Here is a 25,680-nt window from a genome sequence, read left to right on the forward strand (position 1 = left end):
AATGCCAAGATAACCCCGGCTTCTTTTCTCCACTGTTAACCGTATTCTGAAACCCCTCTCCCCTGTCTCCTCCACCCTCACCTCCAACAAGTGTGAGGAGCTCATGAACTTCTTTGTCTCTAAGATTGAGAAGATCCGATCAGCTGCCTCTGCCACTTCCTTTCCTACTGCTAGCCCACTGGGCCAAACTTCCTCTATAATTCCCCCCAAGCCCTGAACTTGCATCTTTCTCCAGTATCTCTCCGATCTCCCCTCATGAAATCTCCGTGCTCATCTTGTCCATGAGACCCACTTCCTGCCCCATCGACCCTATCGAGGGTATTGATTTGCCATTAAGAGTTTGGGGGAATATGAAGGGTGAACAAATGAGCAGGCAACACTCCCAGGGCAGGTACAGCATGGGTTAGATACAGAGTAAAGCTCCCTCTACACTGTCCCATCAAACACTCCCAGGGCAGGTAGAGCATGGGTTAGATACAGAGTAAAGCTCCCTCTACACTGTCCCATCAAACACTCCCAGGGCATGTACAGCACGGATTAGATACAGAGTAAAGCTCCCTCTACACTGTCCATCAAACACTCCCAGGGCAGGTACAGCACGGGTTAGATACAGAGTAAAGCTCCCTCTACACTGTCCCATCAAACACTCCCAGAGCAGGTACAGCACGGGGTTAGATGCAGAGTAAAGCTCCCTCTACACTGTCCCATCAAACACTCCCAGGGCAGGTACAGCATGGGTTAGATACAGAGTAAAGCTCCCTCTACACTGTCCCATCAAAGGCTCCCAGGGCAGGTACAGCACGAGTTAGATACAGAGTAAAGCTCCCTTTATGCTGTCACATCAAACACTCCCAGGGCAGGTACAGCATGTATTGATTTCTTTGTGGGTTCAATGATGAGACATTTATGAAAGAGAATGTATTTTAATCTAAAGTCTGTTCAACTCTTTATACAGCATTTCAGGAGACACCATGCTAGTGATCCATCTAGAACGAAACTGAAACTAAACCAAACTGCTTGTCTCTGTCACATGACCTCTGCTGGTCAGGCATAAGTAATCAATACATGCAAGCATGCTGGTAAGGCATCATAATCAAACAGGCAAATAACATCACTATTTGCTGATATCATTACATCTCCCTTTCTTAAAACAAAAGTATTTTACTTTTAACTAACAACATGTTTTCTTTGTATTAATCTGCATTTTAACGGTAACACTTAATGAACCTACATTATCATTATCATGATCAAGGTTTTTTAACCTTGCTTTGTGTGTTCACATGAAATATGTAACTACACTAGAACTTGAAGAAAGAATAAGATAACATTACTTCCTTCTATAACAATAGTCCTTAAATTTGCTCAATGAGTCTCTCAGGAGGCTTCACGTGTCTTGAGGATTTTCTGATTGATTGTCCTTGAATCTGAGTTGTTGCCTCAGATGATGGTTTCTCAGCTGTGTGATCAGGTTGTTCAACAGTATCAGTCTCTTGACCTGCTGTGGCTGGTCCCATGAGAAGATCTCGACGATTTCTTCTCAGAACAGCACCCTCATCTGCCTGAATGGTGTATGATCTTGGTTGAACTTCACTCAGGACAGTTCCCTTCTGAGTCCATATGTTTGTTTTGTCTTTGAACCTTACTTGGTCACCAGTGTGGAGTTCAGGTAGGTTTTGTGTTCCTCTGTCATAGTAGTACTTTTGCTTTTCTTTCTGTTGCTCTTTGAACTTCCTCACTTTCTCCCCCTCTTTTGTTTTCAGGAGGTTCTCTGGGATGGGTAGGTTTGACCTTAGCAGACGTCCCATAAGGAGTTGGGCTGGTGACTTACCACACTCGAGTGGCGTTGTGCGGTATACAAGCATGCTTTGGTAGAAGTCAGTTCCACTGTCTTTTGCCTTGTACATCAGTCTTTTCACTGTCTGGACCGATTTTTCCACTAGACCATTGGACTGTGGAAAGTGAGGACTTGACGTTGTGTGGACAAAGTCCCACTCTTTGGCAAAGTGGCAGAAACTTGCATTGTAAAACTGAGGTCCGTTGTCTGTGAAGACCTCGCTTGCCACGCCATGTCTGGAGAATATGGCTTTCATACATCTTATCACAGCATCTGCAGTGGTGGTGTACAGTCTACAAACCTCTGGATACAGGGAGTGATAGTCTGTGACTACAAGATAGTCCTTCCCTTGACATACGAATAGGTCAGCGCCTACCTTCTGGTAAGGTCTGTCTGGTGCTGGGTGTGGCTTTAGTGGTTCTACCGGATTGCTTGCTCGATATTTCAGGCATATTGTGCAGTTTGACACCTCATTTGTCACATCTTGGTTGATTCGTGGCCAGTACATCACCTCTCGTGCTCTTTTCTTACACTTTTCGATTCCCAGATGTCCTCCATGGATCTTTTTTAGCATCTCTTTTCTCAGACTCTTTGGGATAACTATTTTACTTCCTTTGTAGATGATGTCTTCGACCACTGATAGTTCCGCCCTGCAGTTCCAGTACTCTGCCATGTCAGGTGAGCAGTCTTGCTTCATGTTGGGCCATCCACCCAAGGTGCTTTTCCTCAGTCGTCTCATTGTTTCATCTTTGTTTGTCTCAGTCTTTATGAGCTCCATTTTTGCATCTGCTATGGGCAGTGCACTTGTGATCATGTCCACGTAGGCATTCACTTTTTCATCCATTGTGGTGTTTGCGGGCTCACTTGGGTCAACAGCTCTGGACAACGTGTCTGTTGTATACATCAGCTTACCCGGTGTGTACGCAACATTCAGTGTATAGCGTTGCAGCCTGATCATCATTCTTTGTATTCTAAGCGGACAGCTATTTAGTGGCTTTTGGAACAATGCAATCAAGGGCTTATGGTCAGTCTCTACACTGATTGCTTGTCCTGCCACAAACTGGTGAAATCTTTCACAGGCGTATGTGATGCTGAGCAGCTCCTTTTCTATTTGAGCATATCGCGTCTCCACGTCTGTCATTGAGCGCGATGCATATGCAATAGGTTGCCAGTAGTCATATTTTTGCAGAAGAATGGCACCGAGCCCACTCTGTGATGCATCTGATGATATCTTGATGGGTCTCGCTGGGTCATAAAACCTCAGAACTGGTTCCTCTGTGAGCAGTTTCTTTAGATCGCTCCATGACTTCTCATGCTCATGATTCCATTCCCATTCTATGTTCTTTTCAGTTAGTCTTCTCAGTGGTGCCATCTTTTCTGAGAGGTTGGATATGAATTTACCCATGTAGTTGATCATTCCATTAAACCTCTGCACGTCCTTTTTGCATTGTGGCTTTGGCATATTCTCAATGGCGGACACTTTTCTGGGATCTGGTCTGATGCCCTCACTGCTAAGGATATCTCCCACGAATGTCAGTTCTGTCACCCCGAGCTGGCATTTCTCTCTATTCAGCTTCAGGTTTGTTTTCCTTGTTGCTTCCAGCACTTTTTTCAGTCTCTCGTCATGCTCAGTTCTCGTGGTTCCCCATACTATGATGTCATCCATTGATGTATCAACTCCCTCCAGATGCTCATAGATCATATGGATAGTTTTGTGATACACTTCAGGAGCTGAGGCAATGCCAAATGGTAACCTTAGGAATCTGTATCTGCCAAATGGACTGTTGAACGTGCACAGTCTTGAACTTGCTTCGTCCAATTTCATCTGCCAAAATCCTGATGATGCATCTAACTTGCTGAAATACTTTGCATTTGCAAACTGTGACATGATTTCCTCACGTGTAGGAAGCTTGAAGTGCTCTCTCTTTATTGCTCTGTTTAGATCTCTTGGATCCAGGCAAATTCTGAGCTTTCCATTCTTTTTGTCCACAACGACGAGTGAACTCACCCACTCAGTTGGCTCATCTATCTTCTGAATCACGTTCAGGCTTTCCATCCTGTCCAACTCTGCCTTCAGTTGCTTTTGAAGAGCAAACGGAACTTTTCTGCATGGCTGTATGACCGTTGGCATACTTTTATCTACTCTGATCGTGTGTTCTCCTGGCAGGCAGCCTAGACCCTTAAATAGGTCGTTGTACTCTTTCATGAGTTCATCATAGACTGTCTCTCCTTCGCTTTCCACAACGAGGACTCTACCAGGTTCAGTCTCTCACAGGCTTTTAAACCTAGTATGGCTTGCACATCCTTTGGCACCACGATTAATGCTAGCGTGTGCTCTCTGTCCTTGTGTGTTACTTTGACAATGCATCTTCCTTTCACTGGTATCTCAGTACCTGAGTATCCTGTCACTTTCACTTTGATCCCATGTATCTTTGGTCTGGGTCTAATTTTCTTAAAATCAGTCCCTGATATCACATTAACTTGTGCTCCAGTATCCAATTTAAATGGAATGTGTATGTCATTCACTTTTAGTGTCAACATCCAGTCTCTTTCTTCTTTTTTGTTTTCAGACACAAAATCTACATAGAACACCTCTATCTCGCTTTCATCTACTGTATGGACCTTGCTTTGTTGCACTTGGTTCTTACAGCAACGGGCATAATGGTTGTTTTTGTTGCAACTATTGCATTTTTTACCATATGCTGGACACTCTTTTGGTGGATGCTGTGTACCGCATCGACTACATGTCTTTCAATTGTCCCTTTCATTTTCGTTCGCTGGCCACGCCTCTTTTTTCACATGGGCGCTCTTTTTGTTAAACGGTTTGTGTCCGATCTTTCTCACTGCATCCACGTTGCAGCTACTGTCACTGAACAGCTCCTTTGCCTGCAACTTCACAGTCTCTGTAGCCCTACACAGTGCTATGGCTTTTCCCAGGTCTAGATCTTGCTCTCTTAGCAGTCTTTCCTTTAGACCATTATCTGGAATACCACACACCAGTCTGTCTTTTATCAGCGAGTCTGTCAGTCCCCCAAATTCACACGATTTGCTTCTGTTTCTCAGTTCAGTCACATACTGATCAATAGTCTCACCCGTTTTCTGTACACATGTGAAAAATCTGTGCCTCTCAAACGTCACGTTACGTTTAGGTATGCAGTAGGCCTCAAACTGTTCCATTATTTTATCTAGCTTCATTTTGTCTCCATCAGCAGCGAATGTGAAGTTATTATACACCTCCAGCGCTTCATCAACCACGACATGTAAGAACAGTGACGATTTCTTTTTATTACTTTGCTCGTCAGCTCCGCTTGCCGCTAAATACAATTCCAAATGTTGTTTGAATCTCCTCCAATTTTCAGCCACATTACCTGTCAACTGAAGCTTCACCCATGGGAGTAAACCTTCCATGTTTCACTTCGTTAGCTATTCTCCAATGGTAAGTAACGATGTTCTCTTTTGGCTTGCTAATCTGTGGAGAGCTGATTTAACTTCAGATTTTTCCTCTTCATCTCTTTCAATCACTTCTGACACCATGTATTGATTTCTTTGTGGGTTCAATGACGAGACATTTATGAAAGAGAATGTCTTTTAATCTAAAGTCTGTTCAACTCTTTATACAGCATTTCAGGAGACACCATGCTAGTGATCCATCTAGAACGAAACTGAAACTAAACCAAACTGCTTGTCTCTGTCACATGACCTCTGCTGGTCAGGCATAAGTAATCAATACATGCAAGCATGCTGGTAAGGCATCATAATCAAACAGGCAAATAACATCACTATTTGCTGATATCATTACACAGCACGGATTCGATACAGAGTAAAGCTCCCTCTACACTGTCAAACACTCCCAGGGCAAGTACAGCACGGGTTCGATACAGAGTAAAGCTCCCTCTACACTGTCCCATCACACACTCCCAGGGCAGGTACAGCACGGGTTCGATACAGAGTAAAGCTCCCTCTACACTGTCCCATCAAACACTCCCAGGGCAGGTACAGCACGGGTTCGATACAGAGTAAAGCTCCCTCTACACTGTCCCATCACACACTCCCAGGGCAGGTACAGCATGTGTTAGATACAGAGTAAAGCTCCCTCTACACTGTCCCATCACACACTCCCAGGGCAGGTACAGCATGTGTTAGATACAGAGTAAAGCTCCCTCTACACTGTCCCATCACACACTCCCAGGGCAGGTATAGCACGTGTTAGATACAGAGTAAAGCTCCCTCTACACTGTCCCATCAAACACTCCCAGGGCAGGTACAGCACGGGTTAGATACAGAGTAAAGCTCCCTCTACACTGTCCCATCAAACACTCCCAGGGCAGGTACAGCATGTGCTAGATACAGAGTAAAGCTCCCTCTACACTGTCCCATCACACACTCCCAGGGCAGGTACAGCATGTGTTAGATACAGAGTAAAGCTCCCTCTACACTGTCCCATCACACACTCCCAGGGCAGGTATAGCACGTGTTAGATACAGAGTAAAGCTCCCTCTACAATGTCCCATCAAACACTCCCAGGGCAGGTACAGCACAGGTTAGATACAGAGTAAAGCTCCCTCTACACTGTCCCATCAAACACTCCCAGGGCAGGTACAGCAACAACAACTTGTATTTATATAGCGCCTTTAATTTAGTAAAACGTCCCAAGGTGTTTCACAGGAGCGATTATCAGACAAAATTTGACACCGAGCCACATAAGGAGATATTAGGGCAGATGACCAAAGGCTGGGCCAAAGAGGAAGGTTTTAAGGAGCGTCTTAAAGGAGGAGAGAGAGGCGGAGAGGTTTTGGGAGGGAATTCCAGAGCTCAGGGCCCAGGCAGCTGAAGGCACGGCCGTCAATGGTGGAGCGATTAAAATCGGGGATGCGCAAGAGGCCAGAATTGAAAAGAGAAGGTATTGCTTGTCCATGGACTTTCTCCACTATGACGGTCTTCGGTATTGTCGAGTTGACAAGGATCAGTTGGAAAGGAGACATTCGTTCTTGCTCATTAATCGAGCATTTCGTTTTATTCCACAGGGTGGCCGTGTTGGATAAAGTGACGGATTTCCTGCTGTTTCTGGGCAAGCTGCTGATAGTTGGAGGTGTTGGTGAGTAGTTGCACAATAACTCAGTCTGATCTGCGATTAATCTTCTTCCATCAGCGTAACATCGAAATAATTCCGCCAGTTCGCAAAGAAATGGAGGTTAAAGTGTTGCTTTGCTTAGAATCACGGAATCTTAAAGCACAGCAAGAGGCCATTCGGCCCATCGTGCCTGTGCCGGCTCTTTGAAAGAGCTCTCCAATTAGTCCCACTCCTTGCTCTTTCCCCACAGCCCTGTGAATATGTTCCCTTCAAGTATTGATCCAATTCCCTTTTGAAAGTTACTATTGAATCTGCTTCCACCGCCCTTTCAGGCAGCGCATTCCAGATCACAACAACTCGCTGCGTAAAAACATTCTCCTCATCTCCCCTCTGGTTCTTTTGCCAATTCCCTTCACTCTGTGTCCTCTGGTTACTGACCCTCCTGCCACTGGAAACAGTTTCTCCTTATTTACTCCATCAAAACCCCTCATAATTAATCAACTGATTAATCAACGTAACCTCCTCCAGTCCCTACAATCCTCCCAGATCTCTGCGCGCCTCCAATTCTGGCCTCTCGCACATCCCATTGGCGGCCGTGCCTTCAGCTGCCTGGGCCCTAAGCTCTGGAATTCCCTCCCTAAACCTCTCCTCCTCTCCCTCCTTTTTTAATGTCGCTCCTTAAAACCTGGCTCTGTGATCAAGCTTTTGGTCACCTGCCCTAATATCTCTATATTGTCAAATTTTGTCTGATTTACGCTCCTGTGAAGCGCCCTGGGACGTTTGTACTATGTTAAAGACGCTATACAAATGCAGATTGTTGCTGCTGTTGTAAGCTTGTGTCAGATATTTCCCTGCCTTTGAAACCCATTTAATTATTGGGATCTTTCTTTGTCTTTAGGAGTTCTGGCCTTCTTCTTCTTCACGCGCAGGATAACAATCGTCGCAGACGAAGCCCCGTCGTTAAACTATTACTGGGTCCCCCTCGCGGTAAGAAATCCCTCACTTCGTTCTTTCGTGTCTGGGAAGAAGCTGCAAACCCGGAATTATAACAGCAACCGCTGGGAACGCACCACAGCTCAAGAAAGACTTGCATTTATACAGCGATCTCAGGACGTCCCGAAGCACTTTACAGCCAATGAAGTCCTTTCTTGGAGCGTAGTCAATGTTGTAATGTGGGAAACACGGCAGCCAATGAGCGCACAGCAAGCTCCCACAAACAACAATGTGATAAATGACCAGATAATCTGTTTTTAGTGATGTTGATTGAGGGATAAATATTGGCCCCAGGACACTGGGGGAGAACTTCCCTGCTCTTCGAAATAGTGCCGTGGGATCTTTTACGTCCATCTGAGACAGTAGATGGGGCCAATATTTATCCCTCAACCAACATCACTAAGGAAAGCCGATTGTCTGGTCATTATCACATTGCTGTTTGTGGGAGCTTGCTGTGTGCAAATTGGCTGCCGCGTTTCCTACATTCCAACAGTGACTACACTTCAAAAAAGTACTTCATTGGCTGTGAAGCGCTTTGGGACGTCCTGAGGTTGTGAAAGGCGCTATAGAAATGCAAGTTCTTTCTTTCTGTTACTGGTTAATGCATTCAACCACTAGACCGGTGTTGTCCAATAGAAATTGCTGACTAGCCCCAGCAAGACTGTTTTAACCACACGCACTAACTTTAGTAGAAAACCCCCGACACACAATCGGTAAAGGTACTTCACATGTATATATTTATTTAACAAAGATCTACCGCGATCAAAAAAACACTCACCCGCTCCGCTTCTGGTCTCGGCATTTTACCAACAAACGCTCCAAAAGGTTAAAGTTCACACGCGCACGCCGAGCGAAAATGAGTATTGAGATCACGTGACCAACTCTGCTGCCTATTACTCATTTTTTATTTACTTATTAAAAATGCAATCGGCCACATCTGGAATACCCAATTAGCCACATGTGGCTGGCTGGTGGCTGACACAGTGGACAGCACGGCACTCGGCCATCAGGAGCAATCCCTTTCAATTCATCAATAGCAGAATACTGCGGATGCTGGAAATCCGAAATAACAACAGAAAATGCTGGAAAAACTCAGCAGGTCAGGCAACATCCGTGGAGAGAGAAATAGAGTCAACGTTTCGGGTCGAAACCCTTCGTCAGAACTGAGAGGAAAGGCAGGAAATGAAACAAAAGGCAGTTTGGGGGCTGGGAAATGGGGAAGGGGATGAAAGGAGCGACATTAAGAGATATTCAAGGTGAGACGAGATGGTAATAGGACAGGTAAAGAAACAGACGATGGCTCTAGATGAAGTGTGAAACGCGCTGGCAGAGTGAAAGACTGCTGCCCTTTCAATTCATGTTGAAGTTGTTCAGGAATAGTGAATGAAGGCTAAATTCAGACACGGAGAAAGGAGTGTGGGAATAGCTGCCGGAGGTCAGGTAGGAAGGGAAGGAGCAAATCATGGCTGGATGGAGCAGGCTCAAGTGGCCTAAGAGTCTGGTTGAAGACCACGCTAAAAATATTTCACAAATGTTATATCGAGTCTACAGCACAGAAACAGGCCATTCGGCCCAACTGGTCCGTGCCGGGGTTTATGCTCCACTCGAGCCTCCTCCCACCCTCTTCATCTCACCCCATCAGCAGATCTTTCTATTCCTTTCTCCTTCATGTGTTTATCTAGCTTCCCCTTAAATGTATCTATAATATTCGCCTCAACCACTCCCTGTGGTAGCGAGTTCCATATTCTCACCACTCTCTGGCTAAAGAAGATTCTCCTGAATTCCCCATTGGATTTATTCGTGACTTTCTGATATTTATGGCCTCTAGTTTTGGTATCTACAAGAAGTGGAAACAACTTCTCTACCTATCAAACCCTATCCAATTCTTTCATTATTTTAAAGACCTCTATCAGGTCACCTCTCTTGAAAAGCGAAGGCTAGGTGAAGAGCCCCAGCCTGTTCAATCTTTCCTGATAGTTATAATCCATCAGTTCTGGTATCGTCCTTGTAAACCTGTTTTGCACCTTCACCTCTATATACTTTTTATAATATGGAGACCAGAACTGTGCACAGTGCTCCCAGTGAGATATGGAGACCAGGACTGTGCACAGTACTCCAAGTGTGATCTGGAGACCAGAACTGTGCACAGTACTCCAAGTGTGATATGGAGACCAGAACTGTGCACAGTGCTCCAACTGTGATATGGAGATCAGAACTGTGCACAGTGCTCCAAGTGTGATATGGAGACCAGAACTGTGCACAGTACTCCAAGTGCAATATGCAGACCAGAACTGTGCACAGTGCTCCAAGTGAGATATGGAGACCAGAACTGTGCACAGTACTCCAAGTGTGATATGGAGACCAGAACTGTGCACAGTGCTCCAAGTGTGATATGGAGACCAGAACTGTGCACAGTACTCCAAGTGAGATATGGAGACCAGAACTGTGCACAGTACTCCAAGTGTGATATGGAGAACAGAACTGTGCACAGTGCTCCAAGTGTGATATGGACAGCAGAACTGTGCACAGTGCACCAATTTTGATATGGAGACCAGAACTGTGCACAGTACTCCAAGTGTAACATGGAGACCAGAACTGTGCACAGTACTCCAAGTGTGATATGGAGACCAGAACTGCGCACAGTACTCCAAGTGTGATATGGAGACCAGAACTGTGCACAGTACTCCAAGTGTGATATGGAGACCAGAACTGTGCACAGTGCTCCAAGTGTGATATGGAGACCAGAACTGCGCACAGTACTCCAAGTGTGATATGGAGACCAGAACTGTGCACAGTGCTCCAAGTGTGATATGGAGACCAGAACTGCGCACAGCACTCCAAGTGTGATATGGAGACCAGAACTGCGCACAGTACTCCAAGTGTGATATGGAGATCAGAACTGTGCGCAGTGCTCCAAGTGTGATATGGAGAACAGAACTGTGCACAGTGCTCCAAGTGTGATATGGAGACCAGAACTGTGTACAGTACTCCAAGTGAGATATGGAGACCAGAACTGTGCACGGTACTCCAAGTGTGATATGGAGACCAGAACTGCGCACGGTACTCCAAGTGTGATATGGAATCCAGAAGTATGCACAGTACTCAATGCTCAGTTAATGAAATGCTCTTTAACTGCTCTGTAGGACACTGCCCTCTGCTGGCCAGGAATAAAATGATGAGAGTCGAACGTTCTTCAGAATCTTGAAAGTGTGCGCAAGGCTAAAATCGTATCTCGCTGAATGTCCTCAGTAAGATGTTTGGCTGTACGTTATGGAGTTCAAAGTGTTTTCTAATGTTGCTTTATGTAATGTTGAATATATACAGACAATTCAGTCTTGTAGGTGTCAACCGTGCTTCAGTGGGCAGCACTCTCGGGAGAGGCGGTACTGAGGGAGCGCGGCACTGTCGGAGGGGCAGTACTGAGGGAGAGCTGCACTGTCAGAGGGTCAGTACTGAGGGAGTGCTGCACTGTCGGAGGGGCAGTACTGAGGGAGTGCTGCACTGTCGGAGGAGCAGTACAGAGGGAGAGCTGCACTGTCGGAGGGGCAGTACTGAGGGAGTGCTGCACTGTCGGAGGGGCAGTACTGAGGGAGCGCTGCAATGTCAGAGGGGCAGTACTGAGGGAGTGCTGCACTGTTGGAGGGGCAGTACTGAGGGAGCGCGGCACTGTCGGAGAGGCAGTACTGAGGGAGTGCTGCACTGTCGGAGGAGCAGTACTGAGGGAGTGCTGCACTGTCGGAGGGGCAGTACTGAGGGAGAGCTGCACTGTCGGAGGGGCAGTACTGAGGGACAGCTGCACTGTCGGAGGGGCAGTACTGAGGGAGCGCTGCACTGTCGGAGGGGCAGTACTGAGGGAGTGCTGCACTGTCGGAGGGGCAGTACTGAGGGAGCGCCGCACTGTCGGAGGGGCAGTTCTGAGGGAGAGCTGCACTGTCGGAGGGGCAGTACTGAGGGAGGGCTGCACTGTCGGAGGGGCAGTACTGAGGGAGCGCCGCACTGTCAGAGGGGCAGTACTGAGGGAGCGCCGCACTGTCGGAGGGGCAGTACTGAGGGAGCGCTGCACTGTCGGAGGAGCAGTACTGAGGGAGAGCTGCACTGTCGGAGGGGCAGTACTGAGGGAGTGCTGCACTGTCGGAGGGGCAGTACTGAGGGAGCACTGCACTGTCGGAGGGGCAGTACTGAGGGAGTGCAGCACTGTCGGAGGGGCAGCACTGAGGGAGCACAGCACTGTCGGAGGGGCAGTATTGAGGGAGCGCAGCACTGTCGGAGGGGCAGTACTGAGGGAGCGCAGAACTGTCGGAGGTGCAGTACTGAGGGAGCGCAGCACTGTCGGAGGGGCAGTACTGAATGAGTGACGCACTGTCGGAGGGGAAGTACTGAGGGAGCGCCGAACAGTCGGAGGTGCAGTACTGAGGGAGTGCTGCAATGTCAGAGGGGCAGTACTGAGGGAGTGCTGCACTGTTGGAGGGGCAGTACTGAGTCAGCGCGGCACTGTCGGAGAGGCAGTAATGAGGGAGTGCTGCACTGTCGGAGGAGCAGTACTGAGGGAGAGCTGCACTGTCGGAGGGGCAGTACTGAGGGAGTGCTGCACTGTCGGAGGGGCAGTACTGAGAGAGAGCTGCACTGTCGGAGGGGCAGTACTGAGGGAGCGCTGCACTGTCGGAGGGGCAGTACTGAGGGAGTGCTGCACTGTCGGAGGGGCAGTACTGAGGGAGCGCTGCACTGTCGGAGGGGCAGTACTGAGGGAGCGCCGCACTGTCAGAGGGGCAGTACTGAGGGAACGCTGCACTGTCGGAGGGGCAGTACTGAGGGAGTGCTGCACTGTCGGAGGGGCAGTACTGAGGGAGTGCTGCACTATCGGAGGGGCAGTACTGAGGGAGCACTGCATTGTCGGAGGGGCAGTACTGAGGGAGTGCAGCACTGTCGAAGGGGCAGCACTGAGGGAGCACAGCACTGTCGGAGGGGCAGTATTGAGGGAGTGCAGCACTGTCGGAGGGGCAGTACTGAGGGAGTGCAGCACTGTCGGAGGGGCAGTATTGAGGGAGCGCAGCACTGTCGGAGGGGCAGTACTGAGTGAGTGCCGCACTGTCGGAGGGGAAGTACTGAGGGCGCGCCGAACAGTCGGAGGTGCAGTACTGAGGGAGCGCTGCACTGTCGGAGGGACAGTACTGAGGGAGCGCCACACTGTCGGAGGGGCAGTACTGAGGGAGCGCAGCACTGTCAGAGGGGCAGTACTGAGGGAGCGCAGCACTGTCGGAGGGGCAGTACTGAGGTAGCGCAGCACTGTCGGAGGGGCAATAATGAGGGAGCGCAGCACTGTCGGAGGGGCAGTACTGAGTGAGTGCCGCACTGTCGGAGGGACAGTACTGAGGGAGCATTGCACTGTCGGAGGGGCAGTACTGAGGGAGCGCCGAACATTCCGAGGTGCAGTACTGAGGGAGCGCTGCACTGTCGGAGGGGCAGTACTGAGTGAGCGCTGCACTGTTGAAGGGGCAGTACTGAGGGAGCGCCGCACTGTTGGAGGGACAGTACTGAGGGAGCACTGCTCTGTCGGAGAGGCAGTACTGAGGGAGCGCTGCACTGTCGGAGGGGCGGTACTGAGGGAGTGCTGCACTGTCGGAGGGGCAGTGCTGAGGGAGCGCCGCACTGTCGGAGGGGCAGTACTGAGGGAGTGCTGCACTGTCGGAGGGGCAGTACTGAGGGAAAGCTGCACTGTCGGAGGGGCAGTACTGAGGGAGCGCTGCACTGTCAGAGGGGCAGTACTGAGGGAGAGCTGCACTGTCAGAGGGGCAGTACTGAGGGAGCGCTGCAATGTCGGAGGGGCACTACTGAGGGAGGGCTGCACTGTCGGAGGGGCAGTACTGAGGGAGCGCCGCACTGTCAGAGGGGCAGTACTGAGGGAACGCTGCACTGTCGGAGGGGCAGTACTGAGGGAGCGCTGCACTGTCGGAGGGGCAGTACTGAGGGAGCACTGCACTGTCGGAGGGGCAGTACTGAGGGAGTGCAGCACTGTCGGAGGGGCAGCACTGAGGGAGCACAGCACTGTCGGAGGGGCAGTATTGAGGGAGCGCAGCACTGTCGGAGGGGCAGTACTGAGGGAGCGCAGCACTGTCGGAGGGGCAGCACTGAGGGAGCGCAGCACTGACGGAGGGGCAGTACTGAGTGAGTGCCGCACTGTCGGAGGGGAAGTACTGAGGGTACGCCGAACAGTCGGAGGTGCAGTACTGAGGGAGCGCTGCACTGTCGGAGGGACAGTTCTGAGGGAGCGCCACACTGTCGGAGGGGCAGTACTGAGGGAGCGCTGCACTGTCGGAGGGCAGTACTGAGGGAGCGCAGCACTGTCGGAGGGGCAGTACTGAGGGAGCGCAGCACTGTCGGAGGGGCAGTACTGAGGTAGCGCAGCACTGTCGGAGGGGCAGTAATGAGGGAGCGCAGCACTGTTGGAGGGGCAGTACTGAGTGAGTGCCGCACTGTCGGAGGGGCAGTACTGAGGGAGAACTGCACTGTCGGAGGGGAAGTGCTGAGGGAGCGCTGAACAGTCGGAGGGGCAGTACTGAGGGAGCGCCGCACTCTCGGAGGGGCAGTACTGAGGGAGCGCTGCACTGTCGAAGGGACAGTACTGAGGGAGCGCTGCACTGTTGGAGATACCGACTTTCGGATGAGACTTTAAACCGAGGCCCCATGTGCCCTCTCTGGTGAAATTATAAGATTCCACGGCCACTATTTTGAAGAAGCGCAGGGGAGTTCTCACCGGTGTCCTGGGGCCAATATTTATCCCTCAATCAACATCACTAAAAACAGATTATCTCCTTGCTGTTTGTGGGAGCTTGCTGTGTGCAAATTGGCTGCCGCGTTTCCCACATTACAAGCGTCACTACAGTTCAAACAAATACTTAATTGTCTGCGAAGAGCTTTGGGACGTCCTGAGCTGGTGAAAGGCGCTATAGAAATGCAAGTTCTTCCTTTGCTGGCAGACAGAATGAGCGGGAAGTCATTTTCAACTTGATGCCTGGGAGTTAAACTGGACTCGAAGTGAATGGAGATGAAAATAGGGCGGTTTCTCTAACAGGCGACTGATCCACTGCGCTCAGTTTACGTAGCCCCAGCCCCCCTCCCGCAAATTTAATTCCCTCTCTCCGCTATTTCTAGCACACTAGCTCACGCATTCCACTCAACCTCCTTTTTTTTGTATTTCAACATGGGTTTAAAACAAACAGATAAAAATAGCTCACGGTGGAGAATAAACTGTCAGCGGATTTTAAACCTTCCTCAGTACAAGACAACAGCAGCTTTTTACCGTAGGTTCTTACAATGCCCAACTTGATGCTTCCCAGGGTCATCTGGTTCTGGGTGTTGTCTGTGTGTCTCAAATAGGAATGGAAAACTTCAGCAGCCGCAACATAGAATCTCACAGCACAGGAGGAGGCCATTCGGCCCATCGTGCCTGTGCCGGCTCTTTGAACGAGCTCTCCAATTAGTCCCACTCCCTGCTCTTTCCCCACAGCCCTGCTAATCTCTTCCCTTCCAGTGTTTATACAATTCCCTTGTGAAAGTTCCGATTGAATCTGCTTCCGCCGCCCTTTCAGGCAGCACATTCCAGATCACAACAACTCGCTGTAAAAACATTCTCCTCATCTCCCCTCTGGTTCTTTTGCCAATTCCCTTCACTCTGTGTCCCCTGGTTACCGACCCTCCTGCCACTGGAAACAGCTTCTCCTGATTTACTCGATCAAAACCCCTCGTCATTTTGAACACCTCTATTAAATCTTTCAATAACCTTGTTGTGTTTGTACCTTTAAGGGAATAACTGGTCTCAGACTGCAGTACCGGCAGTGACCACCCCTGTATAAAAGGCCCTAGCAGGCTTCTGTAGTTTCAGTTTCCAGGTTGTCTCCATTCAGTAAAGACTTGTTATAATCAACTCCTGCAGTCCGTGTCTCAGTTATACACGGACATAATACTGGTGACGAGTAAGAAATGAACTTACCTGCAACTCGGCAGCACCTCAGACGACGTTATTGAAGGTTGAAGCCAGAAGAAAGAAAAAAAAATTAATCCAAAGAAACTCGAGAAGCGGGCATCGACCGTGGGCAACCGCCCTCCAAATCATCGAATTGAAAAGTGCAGGAGAGACTGTCGAGAGCCAGGCTTGGTCTCCAGTCTGTGGTTTCCCAGCTAATCGGGCTGGTGGCAGGTAGTGCACTGATCCTTCCTGGGCTGCGGCGGGCTAGAGCTCGATCGGGTGGCTCTGCAACGGGGCCGGGCAGCGAGTCGGGAAGCAAAGAGTGAGAGAGAGGGTGGAGCACACAGGGCGCGGCCGGTGCTTCGCAGCCGGGCAGCGTTCGGACCTAAGAAGAGGGAGGGAAGTGTCCCAGAGGGTCCGCTCCACGATGGGAACGGTTCTTCAATTAACGGAGCAAAAATTGAAGCGCGATAGAAAAATAAAAATACCGCGGAGAGCAGCGTTGGCAGCAGCGATCGGGGAGGCGCGAAGACCATAGGGCGTCGCCATTACAGGATAGTAAAATAAATATAATCGCCAGCAACAGCGTTGGCAGCAGCGGCAGCGGCGGGAAAGCGCGGGAGGCACCATCTTAACTCGGCGGGGAAGAAGGAAAAGCACGGGAGGTGCCATTTTGATCCATCGGGGACGAAGGCAAAGCGCGGGAGGCGCCATCTTAGATTTTCAAGATGCCAAAGACTGGCGATATCACTGCCTTCGATAATGCAATAGAAGACTGGACCACGTATGTGGAAAGAGTCGAGGTATACTGCGAGGCAAACGAAATAACTGATGCGAAAAAGGCTTCGGTATTGCTAAATTTAATGGGCGCAAGAACGTACGGCTTATTGCGGGACCTGATTACTCCAGCCAAACCGAAGGCGAAGAGTTTTAACGAAATTGTTGCTATCCTACAGGAACACCTAAATCCTACACCGCTGCTGATAGCAGAAAGATTTAAATTCCACAGGAGAAATCAGCATAAAAATGAGAGCAATGCTGATTACCTTACGGAACTACGCAAGCTATCAAAGCACTGCCAGTTCGGAGCAGGACTGGCAGATACCTTACGGGACAAATTTGTCTGTGGACTCCTGAGTGAAGGAACCCAGAAGAGGTTACTCTCAGAGAAAGAGCTGACGCTAGATAAGGCTTTCAGCGTGGCAGCATCGTACGAAGCAGCAGCAAGGGGAGCTGCGGAAATACAACAAAAGCCACAGGAATACGGCACCCACGAAATGACACGGGGATTTGCAAAATGTTATCGCTGCGGCAGAACAAACCATGACCAGAAGGACTGCTGGTCCAAGGACAAAATATGCAGGCAATGCGGAAAGATGGGACACATTGCACGAGTTTGCAGGTCTGGGAAGAAGACCAACGACAACAAAAAGGCTACTAAGGAACCGTACAGGAAAGTACAAAAGATGACGGACAGCAGTTCCGAAGACCAGATGAGCGATAGTGAATCCGGGAACAAGAGACTAAGCTGTCTCAAACTTCACAACATAATCGCAAAAGAGGATCACCGAACCATTTGGGTCACCCTCACGATAGCAGGGTCCCAAGTCAAAATGGAATTGGATACAGGATCAGCGCTAACCGTCATGAATCGACGAGACTACGAGCGGCTATTCTCACACATACCCTTGCGAGAGACATCCATTGTCTTGAGGACGTATACGGGGCAAAAGTATACCCCAGAGGAAAAATAAGGGTGCCTGTCGAATACAACGGCAAGAAAATATGGAAATTGTATCTCTACATTCTGCAAGATGGTGGACCACCGTTATTGGGACGTGAATGGATCAGAAAGATAAGTTTAGACTGGCACTCCATTCAGGCACTGACGGTGGCTGGTAAAAAGGATGACGACGTCACTCCTGGACGATTGTCAACAATCTTAACTGATGCCAAAGAGGTATTTCAACAAGAACTGGGCACTCTTAAAGGCGTAACCGCCTCGATAAAAATAGAGGAGAATGCAATTCCAAAGTTTTTCAAAGCAAGACCGGTACCATATGCAATTCGCCCAGCCGTCGAGGCAGAGCTGGAGAATCTGGAGAATGCAGGCATGTTATCTAAGGTAGACTGGAGCGAGTGGGCGACACCCATCGTTCCTGTCATGAAGAAAACGTTAAACAATAAGCCTGAGGAGCCAAGGAAGGTTCGCATCTGTGGGGACTTCAAGGTGACGGTGAACCCAGTCCTTCACACAGTACAATATCCTCTTCCAAGGATAGAAGATATCTTCGCCTCACTATCTGGAGGGAAGCGTTTTACAAAAATTGACCTAGCACAAGCATATTTGCAGATGGAGGTTGAAGAATCCTCTAGGAAGTATCTCACGATAAACACTCACAAAGGTCTTTACCAGTATAATCGACTGGTATTCGGAGTAGCATCAGCTCCGGCGATATGGCAAAGAGCGATGGAACAAGTCCTGCAAGGGATTCCGGGGACTCAGTGTTACTTGGACGACATCCTAGTGACAGATGAAGATGACAGTGAACACCTTGCCAACCTAGAGCAGGTGCTCACTAGACTACGTGAACATGGGCTACGAGCCAATCGCCCCAAGTGCGAGTTTTTTAAGAAACAGATATCGTATTGTGGCCACGTGATTGATGAAGAGGGGTTGCATAAGTCCCCTGACAAAATTGAAGCGGTAGTTAAGGCTCCAGCGCCTGAAAATGTGTCGCAACTGAGGTCATTCCTTGGATTGGTGAATTACTACCATAAGTTTTTGCCGAATTTGTCCACAATTCTGCATCCACTGAACGCCCTACTACGAACGGGAGTAGCATGGAAATGGAGCGATGAGTGTAAGCGGGCCTTTCAGAAGAGTAAGGACCTAATCACTTCAAGAGAAGTATTGGCTCACTACAACCCATCACTACCGATAAGACTGGCATGTGATGCGTCTCCCTACGGCATTGGGGCGGTACTGTCACATAAATTCCTTGATGGTTCAGAGAGGCTGATAGCTTTTGCGTCACGCTCGTTAACTTCAGCCGAGCGTAACTACGCCCAGATTGACAGAGAGGCCCTCAGCCTGGTGTGGGGGGTGAAGAAGTTCAATCACTACCTGCACGGTCAGAAATTTACTCTACTAACTGATCATCAACCTCTCGTCTCCATTTTCAACCCTCGATAATGACGGCACAACGGCTACAGAGGTGGTCCCTTTTCCTAGGGGCACACCAATATGACATCGAGTACAAAGGAACTAAACAGCATGGGAATGCTGATGGATTGTTGTGCCTACCGTTGCCGACGGTGGAAGAAGAACTGGCAGTGGATCCAGTGGAGTTATTCCACTCGACTATAGTCGAATGTCTCCCTGTGACGAATGCAAACATAGAAAAGGAAACACGAAATGACCCGACACTCTCCTGGGTCTATGATTTAACGGTGAAGGGATGGCCAGCACATGGCGAACCACTGCTGCCAGCATTCTCGCCGAGAAGAGAACAGCTGTCAGTGTGCAGAGGAACCTTGATGTGTGGATCCAGAGTAGTAATTCCACCCAAATTGAAGGATAGAGTGCTCAATGAGCTTCATGAGGGTCATCTGGGAGGGGTAAAAATGAAGAACTTAGCCAGAGCGTTTGTGTGGTGGCCGGGAATCGATAGAGAAATCGAAGAGATGACCAAGAGCTGTACAGGATGCCAGAAGGTCCAAAACGCCCCACCACAAGCCCCTCTACATCCATGGGAGTGGCCCTCATCTCCATGGCAAAGGGTGCACATTGATTTTGCTGGTCCCTTTATGGACTCGATGTTTTTAATTGCGGTGGATGCACATTCAAAGTGGCCAGAGGTAATAAAAATGTCCTCAACCACCACAGAAAAAACTATCACAGTCTTACGAACCATATTCGCCAGGAATGGGCTGCCTGAACAGATTTGCTCTGACAATGGACCACAGTTTGTGTCTGAAGAGTTCCGAAGGTTCTTAAAGAACAATGGTGTTAAGCATTACACATCCGCCCCATATCATCCAGCCACTAATGGATTGGCCGAGAGGTTTGTTCAAACATTCAAGAAGGCTATCAAGGCAATGTGTAATGAAGATATACCCCTACAACACAAGGTGGATAACTTCTTGTTTGCCTACCGGAATGCGACACATGCGGTTACCAACCAAACTCCAACCATGATGTTCTTCAATCGAAGACTACGATGCCGCTTGGATTTGGTTAAGCCAAACGTCCGAAGAGATGTGGAGAACAGGCAGTTTCAGAATATGAATGAAAGGCCGACCAGGAGTTTTAAGATAGGTCAACCAGTTTTGGCCCGGGACTACCGCACAGAGAAATGGCAGCCAGGAACGATCTGTACACGGCAAGGACCTCTAATGTATACCGTGGACATTGGAGAGAGCATTGTAAGACGCCATGCTGACCAGATTCTAGAGTCACTGGAAAACGTCAACTCCACACCACGATCTGATACACCTGGCGATGAAACCGAAGTACCAATTGCATCTACCGCAGAATCGGTGATATTGGAGGCAGACGAACCAAACAACGACATTGATCCTGACGCAACCTTGCCAGAAGAACCTGATATCCCAAAGAGGTGTTATCCAGACAGAATCAGGAAGCCTCCTCAAAGACTGAACTTATAATTGCTTAACTTCAACCAATGTATCTAGCAACCGTAATTGTAATTGTAATTAGTTATTATTTAGTTGTTAAATGAAAGTTATGTACTGTTTATCTAAAAGGGGAGGAATTGTTGTGTATGTACCTTTAAGGGAATAACTGGTCTCAGACTGCAGTACCGGCAGTGACCACCCCTGTATAAAAGGCCCTAGCAGGCTTCTGTAGTTTCAGTTTCCAGTTTGTCTCCATTCAGTAAAGACTTGTTATAATCAACTCCTGCAGTCCGTGTCTCAATTATACACGGACATAATAAACCTTCTCTGCTCAAAGGGGAAAAATCCCAGCTTCCCCAGTCTCTCCACATAACTGAGGTCCATCATCGCTGGTACCATTCTAGTAAATCTCCTCTGCACCCTCTCCAAGGATTGACATCCTTCCCAACGTGTGGTGCCCAGAATTGGACACAATCCTCCAGCTGCTCCCTAAATAGTTCTGCAATAAAAAAGAAAAAGAAAAGAAAGACTTGGATTTCTCCAGCGCTTTTCAGCACCTCAGGACGTCCCAAAGTGATTTACAGCCAATTAAGTACTTTTTGAAGTGTAGTCACTGTTGTAATGTAGGAAACGCGGCAGCCAATTTGCAAACAGCAAGCTCCCAGAAACCACAAGGTGATAATGGCCAGATAATTCTGACAGTGCAGCGCTCCCTCAGTACTGCCCCTCCGACAGTGCCGCGCTCCCTCAGTACTGCCCCTCCGACAGTGCGGCGCTCCCTCAGTACTGCCCCTCTGACAGTGCAGCGCTCCCTCAGTACTGCCCCTCTGACAGTGCAGCGCTCCCTCAGTACTGCCCCTCCGACAGTGCGGCGCTCCCTCAGTACTGCCCCTCTGACAGTGCAGCGCTCTCTCAGTACTGCCCCTCCGACAGTGCGGCGCTCCCTCAGTACTGCCCCTCCGACAGCGCAGCGCTCCCTCAGTACTGCCCCTCCGACAGTGCAGCGCTCCCTCAGTACTGCCCCTCTGACAGTGCAGCGCTCCCTCAGTACTGCCCCTCCGACAGTACAGCGCTCCCTCAGTACTGCCCCTCTGACAGTGCAGCGCTCCCTCAGTACTGCCCCTCCGACAGTGCAGCACTCCCTCAGTACTGCCCCTCCAACAGTGCAGCACTCCCTCAGTACTGCCCCTCCGACAGTGCAGCGCTCCCTCAGTCCTGCTCGTCCAACAGTGCAGCGCCCCCTCAGTACTGCCCCTCCGACAATGCAGCACTCCCTTAGTACTGCTCCTCCGACAGTGCAGCGCTCCCTCAGTGCTGCCCCTCCGACAGTGCAGCGCTCCCTCAGTACTGACCCTCCGACATCAGCGCTCCCTCAGTACTGCCCCTCCGCCAGTGCAGCGCTCCCTCAGTACTGCCCCTCTGACAGTGCAGCACTCCCTCAGTACTGCCCCTCCGACAGTGCGGCGCTCCCTCAGTACTGCCCCTCCGACAGTGCGGCGCTCCCTCAGTACTGACCCTCTGACAGTGCAGCGCTCCCTCAGTACTGACCCTCTGACAGTGCAGCGCTCCCTCAGTACTGACCCTCCAACAGTGCAGCACTCCCTCAGTACTGCCCCTCCGACAGTGCAGCATTCGCTCGATACTGCACTGGGAGTTTCAGCCTGGAGTGGGACTTGAACCCACAACCGTCTGAGTTAGAGGCGAGGGCGCTGCCCACTGAGCCACAGCTGGCAGCAGATTGAATCCTTGTTACTTGACCAGAAGACAAATAACAAGGATGCGGAGTAAATGGACGATCGCGAGGACAATTATTCACCCTGCCAATACATGCGCTGGTCATTTTTGAGATCTGAGTGACACTGGCAATGCCGGCCCTCCCCTGACAACTGGCTTGTTCGGCCACCAGAGGGCATTGCATGTCAACAACGTTGGTGTGAGACGAGTCACGTGTCTGCTGGACCGCGTAAGGGGCGACAGGTTCCTTTCCCCTGAAGGACACTGTTGATGTTTAAGGGATTGCAGATCCGTTAAGTAATGTGTCGACCTCTGGGTCTGACTGTTCTCACTGCAAGCTCTCCCAGCAGATATGGATTTGATTAAACAGTACATAGAAAGTTCAGCCCAGAAACAGGCCATTCGGCCCAACTGGTCCGTGCCGGTGTTCATGCTCCACTCGAGCCTCCTCCCACCCCTCTTCATCTCACCCTATCAACATAACCTTCTATTCCTTTCTCCCTCATGTGTTTATCCAGCTTCCCCTTAAATGTATCTGTGTTATTCGCCTCGACCACTCCCTGTGGTAGCGAGTTCCACATTCTCACCACTCTCTGGGGAAAGAAGGTTCTCCTGAATTCCCCATTGGATTTATTAGTGACTATCTTATATTGATGGCCCCTAGTTCGGGTCTCCCCCACAAGTGGAAACATCTTCTCTCCGTCTACCCTATCAAACCCTTCATAACGTTAAAGCCCTCCATCAGTTCACCCTTCAGCCTTCTATTTTCTAGATAAAAGAGCCCCAGCCTGTTCAGCCTTTCCTGATAGTTATAACCTCTCAGTTCTAGTATCACAGAATCACAGAATCACAGAAACCCCACAGTGCAGATAGAGGCCATTTCGGCCCATCGAGCCTGCACCGACACATATCCCACCCGATCCCCGTAACCCCACGTATTTAATCCCCCTAACACTAAGGGTCAATTTATCATAGCCAATCAACCTAACCCGCACATCTTTGGACTGTGGGAAGAAACCGGAGCACCCGGAGAAAACCCACGCAAACACGGGGAGAATGTGCAAACTCCACACAGACAGTCACCCGAGGCCGGATTCGAACCCGGGTCTCTGGCGCTGTGAGGCAACAGTGCTAACCACTATGCCACCGTGCTGCCCTTATCATCCTTGTAAATCTTTTTTGCACCTTCTCCTCTGCCTCTATATCCACTTAATAATACGGAGACCAGAACTGTGCACAGTGCTCCCAGTGTGATATGGAGACCAGAACTGTGCACAGTACTCCCAGTGAGATATGGAGACCAGAACTGTGCACAGTACTCCCAGTGAGATATGGAGACCAGAACTGTGCACAGTGCTCCCAGTGAGATATGGAGACCAGAACTGTGCACAGTGCTCCCAGTGAGATATGGAGACCAGAACTGTGCACAGTGCTCCCAGTGAGATATGGAGACCAGAACTGTACTCAGTACTCCCAGTGAGATATGGAGACCAGAACTGTGCACAGTACTCCAAGCGTGATATGGAGACCAGAACTGTGCACAGTACTCCAAGCGTGATATGGAGACCAGAACTGCGCACAGTACTCCCAGTGAGATATGGAGACCAGAACTGTGCACAGTACTCCAAGTGTGATATGGAGACCAGAACTGTGCACAGTACTCCAAGTGTGATATGGAGACCAGAACTGTGCACAGTGCTCCAAGTGTGATATGGAGACCAGAACTGTGCACAGTACTCCAAGTGTGACATGGAGACCAGAACTGTGCACAGTACTCCAAGTGTGATATGGAGACCAGAACTGTACACAGTGCTCCCAGTGAGATATGGAGACCAGAACTGTGCACAGTACTCCAAGTGTGATATGGAGACCAGAACTGTGCACAGTACTCCAAGTGTGATATGGAGAACAGAACTGTGCATAGTACCTCCAAGTGTGATATGGAGACCAGAACTGTGCACAGTGCTCCAAGTGTGATATGGAGACCAGAACTGTGCACAGTGCTCCAAGTGTGATATGGAGACAAGAACTGTGCACAGTACTCCAAGTGTGATATGGAGAACAGAACTGTGCATAGTACCTCCAAGTGTGATATGGAGACCAGAACTGTGCACAGTGCTCCCAGTGAGATATGGAGACCAGAACTGTGCACAGTGCTCCCAGTGAGATATGGAGACCAGAACTGTGCACAGTGCTCCCAGTGAGATATGGAGACCAGAACTGTACTCAGTACTCCCAGTGAGATATGGAGACCAGAACTGTGCACAGTACTCCAAGCGTGATATGGAGACCAGAACTGTGCACAGTACTCCAAGCGTGATATGGAGACCAGAACTGTGCACAGTGCTCCAAGTGTGATATGGAGACCAGAACTGTGCACAGTACTCCAAGTGTGATATGGAGACCAGAACTGTGCACAGTGCTCCAAGTGTGATATGGAGACCAGAACTGTGCACAGTGCTCCAAGTGTGGTCTCGCCAAGGTTCTATACAAGTTTAACATAATGTCCCTGCTTTTCAATTCTTTATCTCTAGAAATGAACCCCAGTGCTTGGTTTGCTTTTCTCTGTGACCCTATTAACCGGCGTCTCTAATTTTAGTACAAAAGCAAAATACTGCGGATGCTGGAAATCTGAAATAAAAACAGAGAATGCTGGAAATACCCAGCAAGTCAGGCAGCATCTGTGGAGAGAGAAACAAAGTTAACGTTTCAGGTCGATGACCTTTCGTCAGAACTGATGAGTCATCGACCTGGAGCGTTGACTCTGTTTCTCTCTCTCCACAGATGCTGCCTGACCTGCTGAGTGTTTCTGGCATTCTCAGGTTATATCGCTACTTTCAGTGATTGGTGTATCTGTGAAAGTGTAACTGTGCAATCTTGTGTTTGCAGACTGTGATATTTGGATCCTATCTAATTGCACACGGCTTCTTCAGCGTCTATGCAATGTGTGTGGATACGCTCTTCCTCTGCTTCTGTGAGTAGGCACCACTAACCTTGAAATCTTTCTTTTAAAATGTCAAAAAATATCCAGCCTGTCAAGACTGGAGTGTCGAAAGCAGCGTTCGCAGTTCGCTGAGTGAGGGTCTGAGCCGCACAGGTCAAGGTCAACCACCCAGCCTCGCTGTTATGTCAGCTGACCTCCGCTGGGTAACGTTAGGGGTCCTGTAGTGAGGCTCAGTGCCATTAATAAGGCGGGGTGGGGTGGGTGGGGGTGCGAGTGCGAGTTGTCCAGCTTCTCACTCCCGCTCGCTCCCCAGCGACTGTCTGGAGAGTAACCATTAGACAGACGTAGGGGTGAGGACAGCACCGGACTCAGCTGTGGTGTCCCATTGGTTGAATAGACCACCCACATTCACTATCTGGGTTTAGGTGTTGATAATGGTCACTAGAATGTGCATGGAACTGTACACCAGGGACAGGGTACTGGGGGGAACCAACCCCATG

The 25,680-nt window shown here is 49.6% G+C and overlaps 1 protein-coding gene across 1 annotated transcript in view; it reads left to right on the top strand.

Annotated features, from left to right (window-relative positions):
* LOC147122418 (choline transporter-like protein 5) overlaps window positions 1–25,680 on the top strand; it is a 248,011-nt gene that overhangs the window by 201,581 nt on the left and 20,750 nt on the right. The window contains exons 19-21 of the mRNA XM_085983554.1: window positions 6,859–6,929; window positions 7,804–7,892; window positions 25,126–25,210. Of these exons, the coding sequence (XP_085839680.1) occupies window positions 6,859–6,929; window positions 7,804–7,892; window positions 25,126–25,210 (245 nt within the window). The remainder of the gene's footprint in view (window positions 1–6,858; window positions 6,930–7,803; window positions 7,893–25,125; window positions 25,211–25,680) is intronic.

The sequence above is a fragment of the Somniosus microcephalus genome, chromosome 3 (assembly GCF_052327205.1).
Source record: "Somniosus microcephalus isolate GS21.2 chromosome 3, FLI_Smic_1.0, whole genome shotgun sequence".
NCBI lineage: Eukaryota > Metazoa > Chordata > Chondrichthyes > Squaliformes > Somniosidae > Somniosus > Somniosus microcephalus.